This window comes from Eucyclogobius newberryi, unplaced genomic scaffold (genome assembly GCF_026437365.1).
Source record: "Eucyclogobius newberryi isolate DKJ021-1_F unplaced genomic scaffold, fEucNew1.0.hap1 SCAF_5, whole genome shotgun sequence".
Taxonomy (NCBI): Eukaryota; Metazoa; Chordata; class Actinopteri; order Gobiiformes; family Gobiidae; genus Eucyclogobius; species Eucyclogobius newberryi.
Genome location: NW_027316167.1, coordinates 39,076,912 through 39,100,565, shown reverse-complemented (window position 1 = coordinate 39,100,565; position 23,654 = coordinate 39,076,912). Strand labels below are relative to the sequence as shown.

Below are 23,654 nucleotides of genomic sequence, written 5' to 3'. Positions count from 1 at the left end.
TCATGGCATAATCACATAAAACATAGTTTTCATCGGGGCGTCCTCCTGTAAGACTGTGGGGAGAAGGTCTAATATCACAAAAAGTCACAGCGGCTCCTGCGGTGAGGGAGAGAGGGAGAACGAAAACCCCCCAATGTTCAAAGAGAGATTTTCTGTTATCTGGCCGTGGAATGTCCATCTCCATTCCCCTACATGAGACTAAAGAGCCACATAGTGAGACTAAAGAGCCAAATAGTGAGACTATAGAGCCACATAGTGAGCCTATAGAGCCACATAGTGAGACTAAAGAGCCACAAAGTGAGACTAAAGAGCGCCACATAGTGAGACTAAAGAGCGCCACATAGTGGGACTAAAGAGCCACATAGTGAGACTAAAGAGCCACATAGTGAGACTAAAGAGCCACATAGTGAGACTAAAGAGCCACATAGTGAGACTAAAGAGCGCCACATAGTGAGACTAAAGAGCCACATAGTGAGACTAAAGAGCCACATAGTGAGACTAAAGAGCCACATAGTGAGACTAAAGAGCCACATAGTGAGACTAAAGAGAGCCACATAGTGAGACTAAAGAGCCACATAGTGAGACTAAAGAGCCACATAGTGAGACTAAAGAGAGCCACATAGTGAGACTAAAGAGAGCCACATAGTGAGACTAAAGAGAGCCACATTGTGAGACTAAAGAGAGCCACATTGTGAGACTAAAGAGGGCCACATAGTGAGACTAAAGAGCCACATAGTGAGACTAAAGAGCCACATAGTGAGACTAAAGAGCCACATAGTGAGACTAAAGAGCCACATAGTGAGGCTAAAGAGAGCCACATAGTGAGACTAAAGAGCCACATAGTGAGACTAAAGTGCCACATAGTGAGACTAAAGAGAGCCACATAGTGAGACTAAAGAGCCACATAGTGAGACTAAAGAGCCACATAGTGAGACTAAAGAGAGCCACATAGTGAGACTAAAGAGCCACATAGTGAAACTAAAGTGCCACATAGTGAGACTAAAGAGCCACATAGTGAGACTAAAGAGCCACATAGTGAGGCTAAAGAGAGCCACATAGTGAGACTAAAGAGCCACATAGTGAGACTAAAGTGCCACATAGTGAGACTAAAGAGCGCCACATAGTGAGACTAAAGAGCCACATAGTGAGACTAAAGAGAGCCACATAGTGAGACTAAAGAGCCACATAGTGAGACTAAAGAGCCACATAGTGAGACTAAAGAGAGCCACATAGTGAGACTAAAGAGAGCCACATAGTGAGACTAAAGAGAGCCACATTGTGAGACTAAAGAGAGCCACATTGTGAGACTAAAGAGAGCCACATAGTGAGACTAAAGAGCCACATAGTGAGAGTAAAGAGAGCCACATAGTGAGACTAAAGAGCCACATAGTGAGACTAAAGAGCCACATAGTGAGACTAAAGAGCCACATAGTGAGACTAAAGAGCCACATAGTGAGACTAAAGAGAGCCACATAGTGAGACTAAAGAGAGCCACATAGTGAGACTAAAGAGAGCCACATAGTGAGACTAAAGAGCCACATAGTGAGACTAAAGAGCCACATAGTGAGACTAAAGAGCCACATAGTGAGACTAAAGAGCCACATAGTGAGAGTAAAGAGAGCCACATAGTGAGACTAAAAAGCCACATAGTGAGAGTAAAGAGAGCCACATAGTGAGACTAAAGAGCCACATAGTGAGACTAAAGAGCCACATAGTGAGACTAAAGAGCCACATAGTGAGACTATAGAGCCACATAGTGAGCCTATAGAGCCACATAGTGAGACTAAAGAGCCACAAAGTGAGACTAAAGAGCCACATAGTGAGACTAAAGAGAGCCACATAGTGAGACTAAAGAGAGCCACATAGTGAGACTAAAGAGAGCCACATTGTGAGACTAAAGAGAGCCACATTGTGAGACTAAAGAGGGCCACATAGTGAGACTAAAGAGCCACATAGTGAGACTAAAGAGCCACATAGTGAGACTAAAGAGCCACATAGTGAGACTAAAGAGCCACATAGTGAGGCTAAAGAGAGCCACATAGTGAGACTAAAGAGCCACATAGTGAGACTAAAGTGCCACATAGTGAGACTAAAGAGAGCCACATAGTGAGACTAAAGAGCCACATAGTGAGACTAAAGAGCCACATAGTGAGACTAAAGAGAGCCACATAGTGAGACTAAAGAGCCACATAGTGAAACTAAAGTGCCACATAGTGAGACTAAAGAGCCACATAGTGAGACTAAAGAGCCACATAGTGAGGCTAAAGAGAGCCACATAGTGAGACTAAAGAGCCACATAGTGAGACTAAAGTGCCACATAGTGAGACTAAAGAGCGCCACATAGTGAGACTAAAGAGCCACATAGTGAGACTAAAGAGAGCCACATAGTGAGACTAAAGAGCCACATAGTGAGACTAAAGAGCCACATAGTGAGACTAAAGAGAGCCACATAGTGAGACTAAAGAGAGCCACATAGTGAGACTAAAGAGAGCCACATTGTGAGACTAAAGAGAGCCACATTGTGAGACTAAAGAGAGCCACATAGTGAGACTAAAGAGCCACATAGTGAGAGTAAAGAGAGCCACATAGTGAGACTAAAGAGCCACATAGTGAGACTAAAGAGCCACATAGTGAGACTAAAGAGCCACATAGTGAGACTAAAGAGCCACATAGTGAGACTAAAGAGAGCCACATAGTGAGACTAAAGAGAGCCACATAGTGAGACTAAAGAGAGCCACATAGTGAGACTAAAGAGCCACATAGTGAGACTAAAGAGCCACATAGTGAGACTAAAGAGCCACATAGTGAGACTAAAGAGCCACATAGTGAGAGTAAAGAGAGCCACATAGTGAGACTAAAAAGCCACATAGTGAGAGTAAAGAGAGCCACATAGTGAGACTAAAGAGCCACATAGTGAGACTAAAGAGCCACATAGTGAGACTAAAGAGCCACATAGTGAGACTAAAGAGAGCCACATAGTGAGACTAAAAAGCCACATAGTGAGACTAAAGAGCCACATAGTGAGACTAAAGAGCCACATGGTGAGACTAAAGAGCCACATAGTGAGACTAAAGAGGGCCACATAGTGAGACTAAAGAGCCACATAGTGAGACTAAAGAGCCACATAGTGAGACTAAAGAGCCACATAGTGAGACTAAAGAGCCACATAGTGAGACTAAAGAGCCACATAGTGAGACTAAAGAGGGCCACATAGTGAGACTAAAGAGGGCCACATAGTGAGACTAAAGAGCCACATAGTGAGACTAAAGAGCCACATAGTGAAACCAAAGTGCCACATAGTGAGACTAAAGAGAGCCACATAGTGAGACTAAAGAGCCACATAGTGAGACTAAAGAGCCACACAGTGAGACTAAAGAGAGCCACATAGTGAGACTAAAGAGCCACATAGTGAGACTAAAGAGCCACATAGTGAGACTAAAGAGCCACATAGTGAGACTAAAGAGAGCCACATAGTGAGACTAAAGAGCCACATAGTGAGACTAAAGAGCCACATAGTGAGACTAAAGAGAGCCACATAGTGAGACTAAAGAGAGCCACATAGTGAGACTAAAGAGCCACATAGTGAGACTAAAGAGCCACATAGTGAGACTAAAGAGCCACATAGTGAGACTAAAGAGCCACATAGTGAGACTAAAGAGATCCATATAGTGAGACTAAAGAGCCACATAGTGAGACTAAAGAGAGCCACATAGTGAGACTAAAGAGCCACATAGTGAGACTAAAGAGCCACATAGTGAGACTAAAGAGCCACATAGTGAGACTAAAGAGTCACATAGTGAGACTAAAGAGCCACATAGTGAGACTAAAGAGAGCCACATAGTGAGACTGAAAAGCCACATAGTGAGACTAAAGAGCCACATAGTGAGACTAAAGAGCCACATAGTGAGACTAAAGAGGGCCACATAGTGAGACTAAAGAGCCACATAGTGAGACTAAAGAGCCACATAGTGAGACTAAAGAGCCACATAGTGAAACTAAAGTGCCACATAGTGAGACTAAAGAGCCACATAGTGAGACTAAAGAGATCCATATAGTGAGACTAAAGACTAAAGAGAGCCACATAGTGAGACTAAAGAGCCACATAGTGAGACTAAAGAGCCACATAGTGAGACTAAAGAGCCACATAGTGAGACTAAAGAGCCACATAGTGAGACTAAAGAGGGCCACATAGTGAGACTAAAGAGCCACATAGTGAGACTAAAGAGCCACATAGTGAGACTAAAGAGCCACATAGTGAGACTAAAGAGCCACATAGTGAGACTAAAGAGCCACATAGTGAGACTAAAGAGCCACATAGTGAGACTAACGTGCCACATAGTGAGACTAAAGAGCCACATAGTAAGACTAAAGAGATCCATATAGTGAGACTAAAGAGCCACATAGTGAGACTAAAGAGAGCCACATAGTGAGACTAAAGAGAGCCACATAGTGAGACTAAAGAGAGCCAAATAGTGAGACTAAAGAGCCACATAGTGAGACTAAAGAGAGCCACATAGTGAGACTAAAGAGAGCCACATAGTGAGACTAAAAAGCCACATAGTGAGACTAAAGAGCCACATAGTGAGACTAAAGAGCCACATAGTGAGACTAAAGAGGGCCACATAGTGAGACTAAAGAGCCACATAGTGAGACTAAAGAGCCACATAGTGAGACTAAAGAGCCACATAGTGAAACTAAAGTGCCACAAAGTGAGACTAAAGAGCCACATAGTGAGACTAAAGAGGGCCACATAGTGAGACTAAAGAGCCACATAGTGAGACTAAAGAGCCACATAGTGAGACTAAAGAGCCACATAGTGAGACTAAAGAGCCACATAGTTAGACTAAAGAGCCACATAGTGAGACTAAAGAGCGCCACATAGTGAGACTAAAGAGCCACATAGTGAGACTAAAGAGCCACATAGAACCACAACCTTGTACATCTGAGGCCTGTGTATGAACCCATCGTGCGCAGGCAGCCTGTGGTGTCCCGTGAGGTGAGGATGTGGTCTGCTGAGAGCGAGGAGGCTCTGAGGGACTGCTTCAGCACCACTGTCTGGACTGAGCTTTATGACCCACATGGGGAGGACATCAACACCATCACAGAGTGCATCACGGACTACATCAACTTCTGTTTTGAGAACATTGTTCCCTCCCGGACGGTGCAGTGTTTTCCAAACAACAAGCCATGAATTAACCGTGAACTGAAGACTCTGCTGAAGGAGAAGAAGAGAGCCTTCAGGTCAGGGAACAAGGAGGAGCTGAGGACTGTGCAGAAGGAGCTGAGGAGGAAGATCAGGCAAGCTGAGGCCGGCTACAAGAGGAGGATGGAGGAGCAGCTCCAGCAAAAGAACATTCAGGGAGTGTGGAGGAGCCTGAAAACCATCTCGGGCTTCAAAATCCCCCCTGCCCAGACAGAGGGGGATCTACAGTGGGTGAATGATTTAAATGCTCACTCGGTCACCCGCCCCTCTCCCTGCACAGCTGCATGCTCCCTCTTCCACAGCTGGACAATGCCCTGCATCTGTTCCTCTTCGCTTATCTGCCCCGGACCATCAGCTCCCCACTTCGCCTGGACTCACCCATCCCCCTAGCACACGGTCCCCCTGCCAACCACTGACTGTCACAGCAGCACAGGTGAGGAGTGAGCTGAAGAGGATTAAAGTGAGGAAGGCAGCAGGACCTGACGGCATCAGCCCCAGGCTCCTTAAGTCCTGCGCAGATGAACTGTGTGGAGTTATGGAGCATGTCTTCAACATGAGCCTGAAGCTGAGGGTGGTACCACAGGTCTGGAAGACCTCCTGTCTGGTACCTGTGCCTAAGACACCGCGCCCCAAAGACCTCAACAGCTTCAGGCCAGTGGCTCTCACGTCCCACCTGATGAAGACATTGGAGCGGCTGATCCTGGACCACCTCCGCTCCACCGTGAGCTCAGCCATGGACCCGCTTCAGTTTGCATATCGGTCTGGCATCGGAGTGGAGGACGCCGTCATCTCCCTGCTGCACCGCTCTCTCTCTCACCTGGAAAAGCCTGGCAGTTCTGTGAGGATCCTGTTCTTCGATCTCTCCAGCGCCTCCAGCGCCTTCAACACCATCCAGCCGCTGCTCCTGAGGGACAAGCTGGAGACGGCTGGTGTGGAGTATGACCTGGCAGAGTGGATCCTGGACTACCTCACAGACCGACCCCAGTTTGTGAGAGCACGGAACTGTGTCTGACACTCGGACCTGCTTTGTGGGGGCGCCCCAGGGCACTGTCTTCACGCCCTTTCTCTTCACCCTTTACACTGCAGACTTCAGACATGACACGGACAGCTGTGTCCTGCAGAAGTTCTCTGATGACTCTGCCATCATCGGACTCATCACGGACGACGATGAAGCGGAGTACAGAGGACTGGCGCAGGACTTTGTGGACTGGTGTCAGCGGAACCACCTCCTCATCAACGCGGGGAAGACCAAGGAGATGGTGGTGGATTTCCGCAGACGCCACCTCACTGCCCCCTCACCAGTGAACATCCAGGAACGGGACATTGAGAGAGTGACTCATACAAGTACCTGGGTGTTCATCTGAACCACAAACTGGACTGGACTCATAACACAGACACACTGTACAGGAAGAGCCAGAGTCGGCTCTACCTCCTGAGGAGACTCAAGTCTTTTGGAGTGACAGGGCCACTCCTGAAGACCTTCTACGACTCTGTGGTGGCATCAGCCCTCCTGTACGGTGTGGCCTGCTGGAGCAGCAGCATCACAGAGAGGGAGAGGAAGAGACTGGACAAAGTCATCAAGAAGTCCAGCTCCATCCTGGGCTGTGCTCTGGACTCGGTGCAGGAGGTGGGGGACAGAAGGGTCCTGGCTAGATTCACATCTATGCTGGACCATGAGTGTCACCCCCTGCAGGACACTCTGTCCGCTCTGGAGAGCAGCTTCAGTAAGAGACTGATCCACCCTCGCTGTGTGAAGGAAAGGTTTCGCAGGTCTTTCCTTCCTGCTGCTGTCAGACTTTATAACAAACACAGTTAGTCCTGAACACTCGCAATACTGACCTAACCTAATACTGATGTGCAATTCTGTCATATGTGCAATTACTGTTGTGATTCATGTGCAATTACTGTGAAATTCCTGTGCAATCTATGTGCTGTCGTGACACATATTCATGTGCAATTACTGTCGTGATCACATTCAATGGTACTTATGTATTTATTTATTTATTTGTCCATGGGAGTTTTAATTTATTTATAGGAGATCTTCTACTGAAAGTGTTTTTCAGACTTCCTATAAGTGATCTGTTCTTCTGTATCTACCTCTGTATCTACCTGCGTTGCACCAATGAAATTTCCCCATGTGGGATAATAAAGGAATATCTTATCTTAGTGAGACTAAAGAGCCACATAGTGAGACTAAAGAGAGCCACATAGTGGCACTAAAGAGCCACATAGTGAGACTAAAGAGACACATAGTGAGACTAAAAAGCCACATAGTGAGACTAAAGAGCCACATAGTGAGACTAAAGAGCCACATAGTGACACTAAAGAGCGCCACATAGTGAGACTAAAGAGCCACATAGTGAGACTAAAGAGCCACATAGTGAGACTAAAAAGCCACATAGTGAGACTAAAGAGCCACATAGTGAGACTAAAGAGCCACATAGTGAGACTAAAGAGCGCCACATAGTGAGACTAAAGAGCGCCACATAGTGAGACTAAAGAGCCACATAGTGAGACTAAAGAGCCACATAGTGAGACTAAAGAGAGCCACATAGTGAGACTAAAGAGCGCCACATAGTGAGACTAAAGAGAGCCACATAGTGAGACTAAAGAGCGCCACATAGTGAGACTAAAGAGCGCCACATAGTGAGACTAAAGAGCCACATAGTGAGACTAAAGAGCCACATAGTGAGACTAAAGAGCCACATAGTGAGACTAAAAAGCCACATAGTGAGACTAAAGAGCCACATAGTGAGACTAAAGAGCCACATAGTGAGACTAAAGAGGGCCACATAGTGAGACTAAAGAGCCACATAGTGAGACTAAAGAGCCACATAGTGAGACTAAAGAGCCACATAGTGAAACTAAAGTGCCACAAAGTGAGACTAAAGAGCCACATAGTGAGACTAAAGAGATCCATATAGTGAGACTAAAGACTAAAGAGAGCCACATAGTGAGACTAAAGAGCCACATAGTGAGACTAAAGAGCCACATAGTGAGACTAAAGAGCCACATAGTGAGACTAAAGAGCCACATAGTGAGACTAAAGAGGGCCACATAGTGAGACTAAAGAGCCACATAGTGAGACTAAAGAGCCACATAGTGAGACTAAAGAGCCACATAGTGAGACTAAAGAGCCACATAGTGAGAGACTAAAGAGCCACATAGTGAAACTAAAGTGCCACATAGTGAGACTAAAGAGCCACATAGTAAGACTAAAGAGATCCATATAGTGAGACTAAAGAGCCACATAGTGAGACTAAAGAGAGCCACATAGTGAGACTAAAGAGAGCCACATAGTGAGACTAAAGAGCCACATAGTGAGACTAAAGAGCCACATAGTGAGACTAAAGAGTCACATAGTGAGACTAAAGAGAGCCACATAGTGAGACTAAAGAGCCACATAGTGAGACTAAAGAGCCACATAGTGAGACTAAAGAGAGCCACATAGTGAGACTAAAGAGCCACATAGTGAGACTAAAGAGCCACATAGTGAGACTAAAGAGAGCCACATAGTGAGACTAAAGAGAGCCACATAGTGAGACTAAAGAGCCACATAGTGAGACTAAAGAGCCACATAGTGAGACTAAAGAGCCACATAGTGAGACTAAAGAGCGCCACATAGTGAGACTAAAGAGCCACATAGTGAGACTAAAGAGCCACATAGAACCACAACCTTGTACATCTGAGGCCTGTGTATGAACCCATCGTGCGCAGGCAGCCTGTGGTGTCCCGTGAGGTGAGGATGTGGTCTGCTGAGAGCGAGGAGGCTCTGAGGGACTGCTTCAGCACCACTGTCTGGACTGAGCTTTATGACCCACATGGGGAGGACATCAACACCATCACAGAGTGCATCACGGACTACATCAACTTCTGTTTTGAGAACATTGTTCCCTCCCGGACGGTGCAGTGTTTTCCAAACAACAAGCCATGAATTAACCGTGAACTGAAGACTCTGCTGAAGGAGAAGAAGAGAGCCTTCAGGTCAGGGAACAAGGAGGAGCTGTGGACTGTGCAGAAGGAGCTGAGGAGGAAGATCAGGCAAGCTGAGGCCGGCTACAAGAGGAGGATGGAGGAGCAGCTCCAGCAAAAGAACATTCAGGGAGTATGGAGGAGCCTGAAAACCATCTCGGGCTTCAAAATCCCCCCTGCCCAGACAGAGGGGGATCTACAGTGGGTGAATGATTTAAATGCTCACTCGGTCACCCGCCCCTCCCCCTGCACAGCTGCATGCTCCGTCTTCCACAGCTGGACAATGCCCTGCATCTGTTCCTCTTCGCTTATCTGCCCCGGACCATCAGCTCCCCACTTCGCCTGGACTCACCCATCCCCCTAGCACACGGTCCCCCTGCCAACCACTGACTGTCACAGCAGCACAGGTGAGGAGTGAGCTGAAGAGGATTAAAGTGAGGAAGGCAGCAGGACCTGACGGCATCAGCCCCAGGCTCCTTAAGTCCTGCGCAGATGAACTGTGTGGAGTTATGGAGCATATCTTCAACATGAGCCTGAAGCTGAGGGTGGTACCACAGGTCTGGAAGACCTCCTGTCTGGTACCTGTGCCTAAGACACCGCGCCCCAAAGACCTCAACAGCTTCAGGCCAGTGGCTCTCACGTCCCACCTGATGAAGACATTGGAGCGGCTGATCCTGGACCACCTCTGCTCCACCGTGAGCTCAGCCATGGACCCGCTTCAGTTTGCATATCGGTCTGGCATCGGAGTGGAGGACGCCGTCATCTCCCTGCTGCACCGCTCTCTCTCTCACCTGGAAAAGCCTGGCAGTTCTGTGAGGATCCTGTTCTTCGATCTCTCCAGCGCCTCCAGCGCCTTCAACACCATCCAGCCGCTGCTCCTGAGGGACAAGCTGGAGACGGCTGGTGTGGAGTATGACCTGGCAGAGTGGATCCTGGACTACCTCACAGACCGACCCCAGTTTGTGAGAGCACGGAACTGTGTCTGACACTCGGACCTGCTTTGTGGGGGCGCCCCAGGGCACTGTCTTCACGCCCTTTCTCTTCACCCTTTACACTGCAGACTTCAGACATGACACGGACAGCTGTGTCCTGCAGAAGTTCTCTGATGACTCTGCCATCATCGGACTCATCACGGACGACGATGAAGCGGAGTACAGAGGACTGGCGCAGGACTTTGTGGACTGGTGTCAGCGGAACCACCTCCTCATCAACGCGGGGAAGACCAAGGAGATGGTGGTGGATTTCCGCAGACGCCACCTCACTGCCCCCTCACCAGTGAACATCCAGGAACGGGACATTGAGAGAGTGACTCATACAAGTACCTGGGTGTTCATCTGAACCACAAACTGGACTGGACTCATAACACAGACACACTGTACAGGAAGAGCCAGAGTCGGCTCTACCTCCTGAGGAGACTCTAGTCTTTGGAGTGACAGGGCCACTCCTGAAGACCTTCTACAACTCTGTGGTGGCATCAGCCCTCCTGTACGGTGTGGCCTGCTGGAGCAGCAGCATCACAGAGAGGGAGAGGAAGAGACTGGACAAAGTCATCAAGAAGTCCAGCTCCATCCTGGGCTGTGCTCTGGACTCGATGCAGGAGGTGGGGGACAGAAGGGTCCTGGCTAGATTCACATCTATGCTGGACCATGAGTGTCACCCCCTGCAGGACACTCTGTCCGCTCTGGAGAGCAGCTTCAGTGAGAGACTGATCCACCCTCGCTGTGTGAAGGAAAGGTTTCGCAGGTCTTTCCTTCCTGCTGCTGTCAGACTTTATAACAAACACTGTTAGTCCTGAACACTCGCAATACTGACCTAACCTAATACTGATGTGCAATTCTGTCATATGTGCAATTACTGTTGTGATTCATGTGCAATTACTGTGAAATTCCTGTGCAATCTATGTGCTGTCGTGACACATATTCATGTGCAATTACTGTCGTGATCACATTCAATGGTACTTATGTATTTATTTATTTGTCCATGGGAGTTTTAATTTATTTATAGGAGATCTTCTACTGAAAGTGTTTTTCAGACTTCCTATAAGTGATCTGTTCTTCTGTATCTACCTCTGTATCTACCTGCGTTGCACCAATGAAATTTCCCCATGTGGGATAATAAAGGAATATCTTATCTTAGTGAGACTAAAGAGCCACATAGTGAGACTAAAGAGAGCCACATAGTGGCACTAAAGAGCCACATAGTGAGACTAAAGAGACACATAGTGAGACTAAAGAGCCACATAGTGAGACTAAAGAGCCACATAGTGAGACTAAAGAGCCACATAGTGAGACTAAAGAGAGCCACATAGTGAGACTAAAGAGCGCCACATAGTGAGACTAAAGAGAGCCACATAGTGAGACTAAAGAGCGCCACATAGTGAGACTAAAGAGCGCCACATAGTGAGACTAAAGAGCCACATAGTGAGACTAAAGAGCCACATAGTGAGACTAAAAAGCCACATAGTGAGACTAAAGAGCCACATAGTGAGACTAAAGAGCCACATAGTGAGACTAAAGAGCGCCACATAGTGAGACTAAAGAGCCACATAGTGAGACTAAAGAGCCACATAGTGAGACTAAAGAGAGCCACATAGTGAGACTCAAGAGCGCCACATAGTGAGACTAAAGAGCCACATAGTGAGACTAAAGAGCCACATAGTGAGACTAAAGAGCGCCACATAGTGAGACTAAAGAGCGCCACATAGTGAGACTAAAGAGAGCCACATAGTGAGACTAAAGAGAGCCACATAGTGAGACTAAAAAGCCACATAGTGAGACTAAAGAGCCACATAGTGAGACTAAAGAGCCACATAGTGAAACTAAAGAGCGCCACATAGTGAGACTAAAGAGAGCCACATAGTGAGACTAAAGAGCCACATAGTGAGACTAAAGAGCGCCACATAGTGAGACTAAAGAGAGCCACATAGTGAGACTAAAGAGAGCCACATAGTGAGACTAAAGAGCCACATAGTGAGACTAAAAAGCCACATAGTGAGACTAAAGAGCCACATAGTGAGACTAAAGAGCACCACATAGTGAGACTAAAGAGCGCCACATAGTGAGACTAAAGAGCGCCACATAGTGAGACTAAAGAGCGCCACATAGTGAGACTAAAGAGCCACATAGTGAGACTAAAGAGAGCCACATAGTGAGACTAAAAAGCGCCACATAGTGAGACTAAAGAGCCACATAGTGAGACTAAAGAGCCACATAGTGAGACTAAAGAGGCACATAGTGAGACTAAAGAGCGCCACATAGTGAGACTACAGACAGCCACATAGTGAGACTAAAGAGCGCCACATAGTGAGACTAAAGAGCCACATAGTGAGACTAAAGAGCCAAATTGTGAGACTAAAGAGCCACTGCACAAGAGGCTTTATCAGCACGTCGGACACTGGAGTTCAGAACCACAGAGCGCCGTGCATCTGCATCTTAAAGCCTCTAACCACTCTATCAAAGACAGTGAGAAGAAGACTGAGCAGGACAAAAGATGGTTTGAAAGAGTTAAAGAGGCATTCTGTTTAAAAAAAAAAGAAAGACTATTAAATAAAAATGGGGGGTTAAGAATCAACCTTCCTGTTGTTTATAATGTAATTTTGAATCCCTGGAAAGGTCGACGCCCAGAGCATTCTGATGCTAATCAGTTTCACAGGGAGGAGAGAGAGTGTGAGTCAGGGACAATAAGAGGCTTGTAGCCTTTTAAGGACTGGTAGTAAACAAAGAGGCTAGTTTGATGGAAAACAGTTTAAGTTTCTGTTGAAACCAATAACATGTTTTCATCAGGAGGTCCCGCTCGGTGGGCAGGGCCTACACAAAGTAAATATCTGATTTCCCGGTCTTGATTTGAAGATTGAGAATGACTCTTGGATGAGAGTCGAAACGTATTGTTTTAAAAAGAATCCAGATGACTAAAACGGAATATTTTTCTACAACGTTCAATGGTGAAATAAAGTTGTAATGTTCACTGAACAGGAACGCAAAGGTAAATGAACAAACACATACATGACTAAGAAAACAAGTCAAGTGTCTCTAAAACGTACGAGTCACACAGGCCAAACAAAACAAAAGCCCATGAACAGACTCAAAGTGACAACCAGTGGTGGCTGGTGACATGTTTTTTAGGTGGGGCTATTTAAAATTTTGAATTTCGTAAACGTGATTTCCTGCATTCTGGTGCAGGAAAGGCATACTTCTCAACCTATTTGTCATCCCAGGGGGGAGATAGCGCGTAGTAAAGCGGGAGATTACCCCCCAGAGCGACCGCGGTAAAGTGGCCCGCATTTTCGGAGGCAATAGTAATGTGGCCCGCACAAGAAAATCTGTTGCGCGATGTGGTTGTTAATTACGGTAATCGTAAAAAGCACGGCACGGTTTGCTAAAACCACACATAACTACTAATTTACCACAACAGTGTGTCATCCCAAACAAAAAATCGAATCAGCCATGCAATAGCATAGCGCTCCGTTAAAACTAGTGTGCTCACATTAAACCTAGCTAATTAGCTCGCTAGCCGGCATCACTTTGTTTAATCGGCTTTCACTCCGCTATTAACAGACTAATACCTTTCAAACTCGGTGATTGTCTTCACAACTAATGTGTCCTTCATTCTACCAAATATAATGAAACGGCATGTAGTATTGCACCCGTGAGCCAAGCGGGAGTAGAGTTTTGTTCGGTTATCCTTCAACCTACTCTATGTAGCCTAAACAATCACATCATGAATCCACATGGCTGAGCACAATACTAGAACTTCCTATAAATATCACAATTTCATCACCACAGAAAAAATGGTGTATGCTGATGGTGTATGCTGTGAGTGAACATCTGGGTGATCCCTGCGATGAAGACAGAGTCGAACTATCACACACACTTGTTTTAAACAACAGGCAAGGAAAACAAAAGATGGCATTGACATCCCCACAGCTAGTTAGCCATGGCTTTCGATCGAACCAATCTCGGGAAAAGGTTCTGGTGTATGTTTTCCCCTTTTCTCTCGTCTGTTGGGTTATGTTCACTTCTGGCTTGTCAGGTCCGTGTTGTTGCCCGGCAAGACAGCCTATTGGCTCCTACACCAATAATGATAAACGTTCACGTTTTAAACTTGGAACTTGAAAGTGAATGTAAATATAATTCTGGATAGTTCTAAATCCATAAATGAAATTTCCCCATGTGGGACAATAAAGGAATATCTTATCTTATCTTATCTTATCTTATAAAGCAAAATCATCAATAGCATAGTTATTTTTTCAAAATGAGAAATTATTTAAAAAATAAAATAAAATAAAAAGGTCAGGGGGGGGCGGCGCCCCCTATGGGCGAGCCGCCACTGGTGACAACTTAAAAGGAGACACATAATAAACAAACAAACTACAAATGTTTCAAAACACAAAGTCAGGCACTTACACCACAGCCCTGATAAACGAAAAGACAAATGGCCTTGAGCAGCTGCAACACGTGTCCTTTAATACTGGGAGGGGCTGCAGGTTAAGAATGTGGATTGGCCCATCAACCAGAGGAAACAGGAAGTAGAAACAGGAAACCTACATGTTCCCCATTACAACCATGTTGGGAAGGGAACATTTACAGTCAAACACACAACAGGGAGGACGGGGACCTTAACAGTGAGTTTAATTTCAGAAAATCTCCAGAGCTCTCTCTGCTCTAACTGAACCCAGTGTGTCCAGTTACACGTCTGATGCAGATTTATGTTTTTACAGGAGGTCTGTGTTCTAAGGTTCAGAGAGAAGTGAAGACTTGTCTGGTACAGAAATTCAGCCGTGTGTGTGAGGGCATCGCTAAAGAAGGAAACTCCTCTGAACTGAAGCAGATCTTCACAGAGCTGTACATCACAGAGGGAGAGGTCACAGAGCAACATGAGGTCAGACACATCGAGACCAAGTCCAGGAAACCGGCCTCTGCAGAGACCGCCATCAAGTGCGAAGACATGTTTAAACTCCCAATCAGAGAAGAACCAATGAGAGGACAGACAAAGGGACCAATCAGAGTCGTGCTTACGAAGGGTGTGGCCGGCGTTGGGAAAACAATGCTGACTCAGAAGTTCAGTCTGGACTGGGCTGAAGGCAGGACCAACAAGGAGCTTGACCTGCTGTTCCCGTTCACTTTCAGAGAGCTCAATGTGCTCAGAGACAAACCGTTCAGCCTGGTGGAGCTGCTGCACCACTTCTTCAGTCCATCCAAAGCTCTCTGCTACCAACAGCTCCAGGTGCTCTTCATCTTTGACGGTCTGGACGAATGCAGACTTCCTCTGGACTTCAGCCGAACCCGGGTCCTGAGCGAACCCAGAGAGTCCGTCTCAGTGGACGTGCTGCTGGTAAACCTCATCAGGGGGAGCCTGCTTCCATCCGCTCGCCTCTGGATAACCACGCGCCCCGCGGCGTCCAATCAGATCCCTGCTGAGTGCGTCTCCATGGTGACAGAGGTGCGAGGGTTCGCCGACCTGCAGAAGGAGGAGTACTTCAGGAACAGGTTCAGAGATGAGCAAAAGCTCACACTCGTTCTCTCCCACATTAAGAGCACCCGCAGCCTCCACATCATGTGCCACATCCCAGTCTTCTGCTGGATCCTCTCCACAGTTATACAGAAGCTTCTGGAACAAACAGAGAGATCAGAGCTGCCCCGGACTCTCACACAGATGTACGTCCACTTCCTGGTAGTGCAGGCCAAAGTAAAGAACATCAAGTATCACCAGGGATCAGGGGCAGACCTTCCCTGGACTCCAGAGACCAGGGAGATGGTGCAGTCTCTGGGAAAAGTGGCCTTTGAGCAGCTGCAGGAAGGAAACCTGATCTTCTACGAGAGTGACCTGAGCAAGTGTGGGCTGGACGCTTCAGAGGCCTCAGTGTACTCTGGAGTGTTCACACAGGTCTTTAGAGAGGAGCCAGGCCTGTACCAGGACAAGGTCTTCTGCTTCATCCATCTGAGTGTGCAGGAGTTTCTGGCTGCTCTTCACGTCCATCAGACCTTCTTCAGCTCTGGAGAGAACCTGTTTTCACCATCAGACTCCTCTAAAAAAGCCTTCTACAGGTCTTCTGTGGACCAGGCCTTACAAAGTCCAAACGGACACCTGGACCTGTTCCTGCGCTTCCTCTTGGGGCTGTCTCTGCCGACCAATCAGAGTCTGCTGCAGGGTCTGCTGACTCACACAGGAAGTGGCTCTCAGACCATTCAGAGGCTGCTGAAGTGTCTGCTGACTCACACAGGAAGTCGCTCTCACACCAATCAAGAGACAGTAAAATACCTCAAACAGAAGCTCAATGATGAGGGTCTGTCTACAGAGAGAAGCCTGAACCTGTTCCACTGTCTGAACGAGCTGAACGATCCCAGTCTGGTGCAGGACATCCAAAACACCCTCAGAGAAGGACGCCTGAAGGCAGATGAACTGTCTCCTGCTCAGTGGTCAGCTTTGGCCTTTATCTTATTGTCCACAGACTCAGACCTGGAGGAGTTTGACCTGAGGAAATACTGTCCCTCAGAGAAGGCTCTGCTGAATCTGCTGCCGGTCGTCAAGGCCTCCACCAAAGCCATGTGAGTACAAACTACCCTGTGGCAGAGTGGTTAGCACTCTCGACTCACTGCAAGAAGATTTAGATCCCAGGCTTTTGTATTAACACATTTGTCCCTGTGTTGATTTGAAAAATAACTTAATCGTCAAATCAAGGTCATCTGCGCTGTTCCTCTCATGATCACTATAAATTACAACTTTTATCACATTTCCACTAAAACCAAGCACATATTTACTGACCTTTTACTACATTATTAGAAGTACCTTGTGAGTTCACACCAACGTTGTCTCTGCTAAAGTCACGTTTCGAGTCTTCTGTTCCCCTGTGAGGAGAGAAATATTTACTTTTGGTCATATGGACCAGCTCTAGGTCCTGACCAAGACCAGCTCCAGATCTGGAGATGAGTCTTCACTGCTCCTGACAAGTTCAACCAGAGACACTGAAGAATGGTCAAATGCAGAGGCACATTTCCCTAAAAGGACAATAAAGTGTAGCTTAAATCCAATTTGCAGAACATTCCAGGGTTATGTGTCCAACAAAAGCAGCTAAATCGTGAAGACACTGGTACATAAACATGTCCTCGAGTCCATATCATTTTCTAAAGTTGTTGTTGATGATGTTGTTGTCATCCGAGTGTTGCATTACCGCCAGACTTTATTCCTCAGACTTTGTCGTAGTCCTTCTTCCATTGCTTTGGTGTTACAAAGCCCATGAGGTCATGAGATGTCTTTGTTGTTGTTGTATCCTTTAGAGTCCAACCGGCTTTATTCCAGGGAGACTCTTCTTCATCTAAAGTTGATTTTGTTGTTGTTGTTGTTTTATGGCAGTTGGCATCCAAGTGTTACATTACCGCCAGATTTAATTCTTTCGACCTCATCTTTCAGAGTCTCATTCTTTAATGTTCGGCGCTTCTGCCGCACAGCTTTAGGCTTCAATCTTTAGGCTTTGATACTTCCACTGATGTCGTTGCTTGGTATCTTTCAGAGTCCAAACGGCTTTATTCCAGGGCTGACTCTTCTTCATCTTCCTCTCCTTCTTTGACGTTCGGTGCTTCCGCCGTACAGCTTTATTCTTTAGGCTTTATTCTTTAGGCTTTATTCTTTAGGCTTTATTCTATAGGCTTTGATATTTCCACTGATGCAACTGCTTGGTAGCCATGCATCTACGAGACTGGGCGAAGACAGGAGACCACCCCCACCCTTATTTCTTAACTTTGATAACTCTGAGTCCCCAAAAGTAGACCCCCATCCCTCCGACTCCCATTCAGCGCCTTTAGCCTGTTTTCTATATCTGCCCAATCAAGCTCTTTTGTTCCAAGGAATCTCCCAGCAGCTTTAGCAATGATTCTGATCCTTTCAGTTCTGCTTTGAGTCTGAGCAGCACAGTTTATAACGTCCACCATAAAGAGTACAAAATCCTCTCTATCCACAACCAAGGTATTCTCATTAATTCTGGAATCTGCACACTTGGGACCTCCACACTTGAAACTTTCACACTTCTTGGGAGCCACGCTGGCTTCCCTCACTTCGCTCTGGCTGTGAGCAGCGCCGGCTCCTCTCTGTATTTACTCTAACCTCGTTACTTGAAACTTTCTTGACTGCATACGCATAGGAAATACCTTGAGAGACCTTCATTTTCTGCACCTCAGCAGCTCTTTTGCTAAACTTGCATCCCCCGTAGGCAGAGCTATGTTCTTCCCCACAGTTACAGCACTTCAGTTTTGCTCCTACATCACACTTCCCATACTCGTGATCTCCTGCATATTTACCACATCTTTGCTTCCCTCTACAGACCGCTGCAATATGCCCAAAGCGCTGGCACTTAAAGCAACGAAGGGGCGGTGGAACATATGTTCTAACGCCATAGCGCATGCACCCAAAGAACACCTCACGAGGCAGGCTCTTACCTTCAAATCTTAACATTATCGACAGGCTGTCGCACCTTACCCCACACCGGGTCACCTTAAACCGTCTAGCATCCACCACCTTAGCTCCAGTCAAATTCACCTTCACTCCATCCACAGACGTCGTCGTAGGGACGCCTACAATGACTCCTCTGACCGTGCTCCTCACAGCATCAGACACAAGAATGTCCTTCCCACCCAGACATTTAGCTCCAATCGCCTTCCTTTGCTGAGCCTCTTCCTTGCACACGACCAGCAGCGAGCCATCCCTAAGGACACTCGTATGCTTGACCGCTCCTACAGCTGCCGCTACGCTCTTTGTCAACGCCATTGGATCCCACTCCTTAAAGGACGCATTATCCTGTGCAAGCTTTATGAACACCTTACACTCTGAACCCACATCCCCGATATCTGCAGCCCCCCCGCCCTGCTCCTCCCTGTCAGAGTCTCCCGACATAGACGAGCAAGAGGGCGCCCCACGCTGCAGGGCACCAGTGTCTCCAGGAGAGTCCTCCCCGCTGTCCATATCGCCACCGACTGGCGGTTCTCTCCTCCTCCTCTTCTTCGTCATACGGACCAAGGCGTGCGTTGTATTCAGAGTCTTTTCAGAGTCCGCAGTGTAAAGGGTGAACAGACTGAACTGACACCGAACAAAGGGCTTAAGCTTGTTGTTGTTGTTGTTGTTTTATGGCGGTTGGCATCCGAGTGTTGCATTACCGCCAGACCTTATTCCTCAGACGTTTCGTAGTTGTTGTTGTTGTTGTTGTTGTTTTATGGCGGTTGGCATCCGAGTGTTGCATTACCGCCAGACTTTATTCCTCAGACGTTTCGTAGTCCTCAGACTCTGTCGTAGTCCGTAAAAGTACTCCTCCCATTGCTTTGGCGTTACAAAGCCCATGAGGTCATGATGTGTTTTTGTGACTAGAATAGTTGTTGTGTCAGAGACCAACCGGCTTTATTCCAGGGAGACTCTTCTTCACCTTCCTCGCCCTCTTTGACATTCGGTGCTTTGGAAGTACAAAGCCCATGAGATCATGGGACGTCTTTGTTGTTTTACAAAGCCCATGAGGTCATGGGACGTCTTTGTCGTTTTATCCTTTAGAAGTCCTTCTTCCATCACTTTGGCGTTTCTAGGCCCATGAAGTCCAAGCGCGTTAGAACATCCTCTTGCTCCTCATCCTCGGCTCAGTCTCCAACACCCCCCACCTCTATAAACGTTTACCCAGCCCTGTGCTACATAAGTAAGCAACCACAGCCTGACACAAACCCTGTGACTGAATCGCCAGAACGTTCCGCAGATTGAACTCCCGCCCATTATTCCGAAACCACAAGGCCAACCCGGCCCTTTCTCTATCATAAGCCTCACAGCAAATCAGCACATGCTCGACAGTCTCTGGCACCCGACAGTGACCACACAGACCGGTCGGGTGTTTGCCTATCCTACTCAGTGACCAATTGAGTCCAGTATGGCCAATCCTCATGCGGGCGAAGGCCCTTTCCTCCCACGCGTTCCTGCCCATAGACCCGCAAGGACCCACACTACCTTGTATGTGATAGAGATGCCGTCCAGTAACACAGTGGCTCCAAAATTCCTGCCAAAGGCCGACCACATGACTCTTGATAACGGGCTTGATTTCAGATTTGCTTAACTCAACCGCCACATCAATTGATGGCCGCCTAAGGGAACGTTTAGCCAGTGCATCAGCCATTTCGTTACCATCCACCCCCACATGCGCAGGGACCCAAATGAAGGAAACCCTCACATCCTTCCTGGACAGGGAGAGCATCAGACAGAAGATGCCATTCAACACATCCTGTCTGCAATCCGATTTCCCAGATTTAATGCTTTGCAATGCAGAAAGGCTGTCAGAGGCCACCACAATGCCGCAACACTGCAAGCAGATTCCGCCCATTCCAATGCCAACCGTATCGCTATGAGTTCCGACGTGAAAACAGAAAGGCGATCTGTCAACCTCTTCTTGACCGCCAGCCCCAGGTCAGGCACAAAATAAGCGGCGCCAGTACGCCCACTCTCAGGATCCCTAGACCCGTCGGTATAAATAAACACATCACCTGAGTGCTTATCGATGAGCGCTTGAACGGCAAACTGCGGTGCCCTCCCAGCGACTCCTCTAAGCTTGCCATGCAAGCTAACATCAACAGGAGCCGGGACAAACTTCCACGGAGCTATAGCAGACAAAGCCACCGACGGGCTCACACGCAGATCACCAACCCCCGCAAGCCGCGCCTTCGCATTTCCTACCTGGCTGAAAATCATACCGCCAGCCTCACTCTGCCCCGTAGTGTCACGGACTTATATATGACTCTGATCTTCTTTGATCCACTTCTTCCAGCGGCATCACAAAAGAAAAAGAATTAAAAAAAACTCAGAACACAACTTAACGATATTATACAGAAAAAACACAATTCCAAATTCAACAACTGAAATATAATTTATTTTCAATACAGCAATAAAGTAAATAGTGAATATTTGGCAAATCTACTCCAACACAAAACAGCCGAGCTGAATTCTACAGACACTTTAAGGGACATATTAGCACTACTATTCAACAGAGTAACTAGAAATTAGAACCTCTTCCACCACATATGAACACAGCAGCCATGACTTTACTGTTAAAACCAAACAAAGATCCATCTCATCCCTCTAGCTACCGACCTCTCTCACTATTGAACACTGACTTAAAAATCATCACTAAAGCACTAGCCACCAGAACAGAAACAGTCACTCCCATAATTCTTCATCCAGATCAGACAGCTTTCATCAAAAATAGACACGCCACAGATGATGTCCGCAGACTGTTCAACCTATTCAACATGTCACAAGAAACACAACAGAAAACCATTATAATTTCACTTGATACAGAAAAAGCTTTTGATAAGGTAAATTGGTCATTTTTATTCAACACTCTCCACAGTTTGGCTTCGGAGAGTAGTTCATCCAATGGGTTAAAACATTGTACACATCACCACGTGCCACAATTACCACTAACGGAATCACTTCACAGAGTTTGCCCCAGACAGCAGACAGGGATGCCCTCTCTCGCCTTCCTCTTTGCCATTTTCATTGAACCTCTGGCAGCAGCAATACGACAAAACAGTATAATCAAAGTAATCCAGCAAACGAACAACACAAAATCGGTTTATATGCAGATGACCTCTTACTTTACATACAGAACCCACAGGTGTCACTTACAGAAACATTCAATATTATCAATAGATTTTCTCATGTCTCACATTACACTATCAACTGGAACAAATCAATGGCACTACCCCTCTCCAATAATGCATGGGATTCTGGAGTTCAGGACATTCTGTCAAAGTTTAGTCTATACAGACTGCGAGAGGCGAGGATCGTTCTCAAGTTCTTTATTTGATGAAAACAGGGAAAAACAGGCAAAACAGCAGCATGTTGTTTGTCTTGCAGCTGAGATTCGACTCTTCACAAGATTTAACCATGTTTTATAAAGCTGTTGCTTGGGTCTGATAAAAATGGCCTGACCTTCGCTATGACGTCCGCTTTAAGATTGTTTAGACTAGTCCACAGATAATCAGAAAATACACAGAATAGTTCAAATACACAGAATAGTTCATTGTGATCCATATGCAGCAAGATCGTCGTGACGCATGATAAATAGGACACAGACATGTCAATAATTTGATCAATATCCACAACTCCCCCCACTTTCAAACCGGAAACATCCAATATCCAGGGATTCATATTTCCCCCAGGCTGTCAGAGCTTTTCAGCCTCAACTATACCCCCCTCCTCAGGAAAATTGAAGATGATTTCTAACGCTGGTCAAAACACCCACTCACACTCAATGAAAGAATCGCTGCTGTCAAAATGAAAACTCTCCCTCAGATTAACTACCTCTTCTCGATGATCCCCACTGCTTCCACAGACAATTGGTTCAAAACTCTCAATTCATTAACTACATAATTATAATTGAAAAATAAAAAAAACAGAATATCACTCTCAACACTGCAAAATAAAAAATCACATGGCGGGCTTGAGGCACCAAACTTCCATCACTACTTCCTGGCAAATCAGTTACGATACCTATTCAAATCATGGATCAACATACAAAAGCACAACTACCCATGGCTGGAACTAGAGCAAAACCAATGTATAAATATCACTATAGCAGACCTCCCCTTCCACTCACAATCAACCAAAAAAATCAAACTTCTGTCAATTTATAACCATCAATTAAACTCTGAAAGCCTACACTTACGCAACACTTAAAAAAAAAACTTGCTCATCTCTCCAACCGTCGCTAAGAAAGTCGTCCTCCAAGAAATTATGCTATATCAACCACTGGAAAAACATAATTACTGAATATATTACAATAGAAAAGCATCATGCACATAGCGAGAAGCTAATGTTAGCTTTGAAAACACCTGCTCCCCTTTTCTATCATTTCTAAACCCAACAAAAACATAATACATCCCCCCATTCCTGGCCCCCATTAACAAATTATTTGAATAAATTAACTAACTATTTATTGATTTACTTTTTTGTTTTTTTTCCTTTACCCCCTAATTTACAATTCTAAACACAGACACACACATTAGCAACACCCAAACATAGCATGTCACCAAAGCCCTTTCCCATAACCCCATCATGACCACAGACATTTCATCCCGATCATGACCACAGACAGTCATCGTCCTGTCCCACTGTCTGTCTGTTTATGTCTGTCTTCACGTCTCACTCGTCTATCTGTGTCATGTGGTTGAGGTAGGAAGATTTGTATATTTGTAAAATTGTAAAGAGGGGGGGTGGTGGTGGGCCAAAATAAAACCGTTTTGACTCATCCAAGAGTCATTCTCAATCTGTGAATCAGGAGCGGGAACTCAGGACATTTATCCTCCTCTGGGTAGGCCCTGCCCACCGGGCGGCACCTCCTAATGAAAGATTGTTATTGGAATCAACAGAAAGTAACCCTCTCTTTGTTTACTTACTGTCATTTAATGAAGGCAAGGCAAGTTTATTTATAGAGCACATTTCATACACAAGGCAATTCAAAGTT

At 46.3% G+C, this 23,654-nt stretch overlaps 1 protein-coding gene across 1 annotated transcript in view; it reads left to right on the top strand.

The window, feature by feature from the left end:
- Nucleotides 1-23,654, top strand: part of LOC140380755 (NACHT, LRR and PYD domains-containing protein 12-like) — a 51,376-nt gene that overhangs the window by 9,774 nt on the left and 17,948 nt on the right. Inside the window, exon 8 of the mRNA XM_072464655.1 lies at nucleotides 14,895-16,719. Coding sequence (XP_072320756.1) covers nucleotides 14,895-16,719 — 1,825 coding nt within the window. The remainder of the gene's footprint in view (nucleotides 1-14,894; nucleotides 16,720-23,654) is intronic.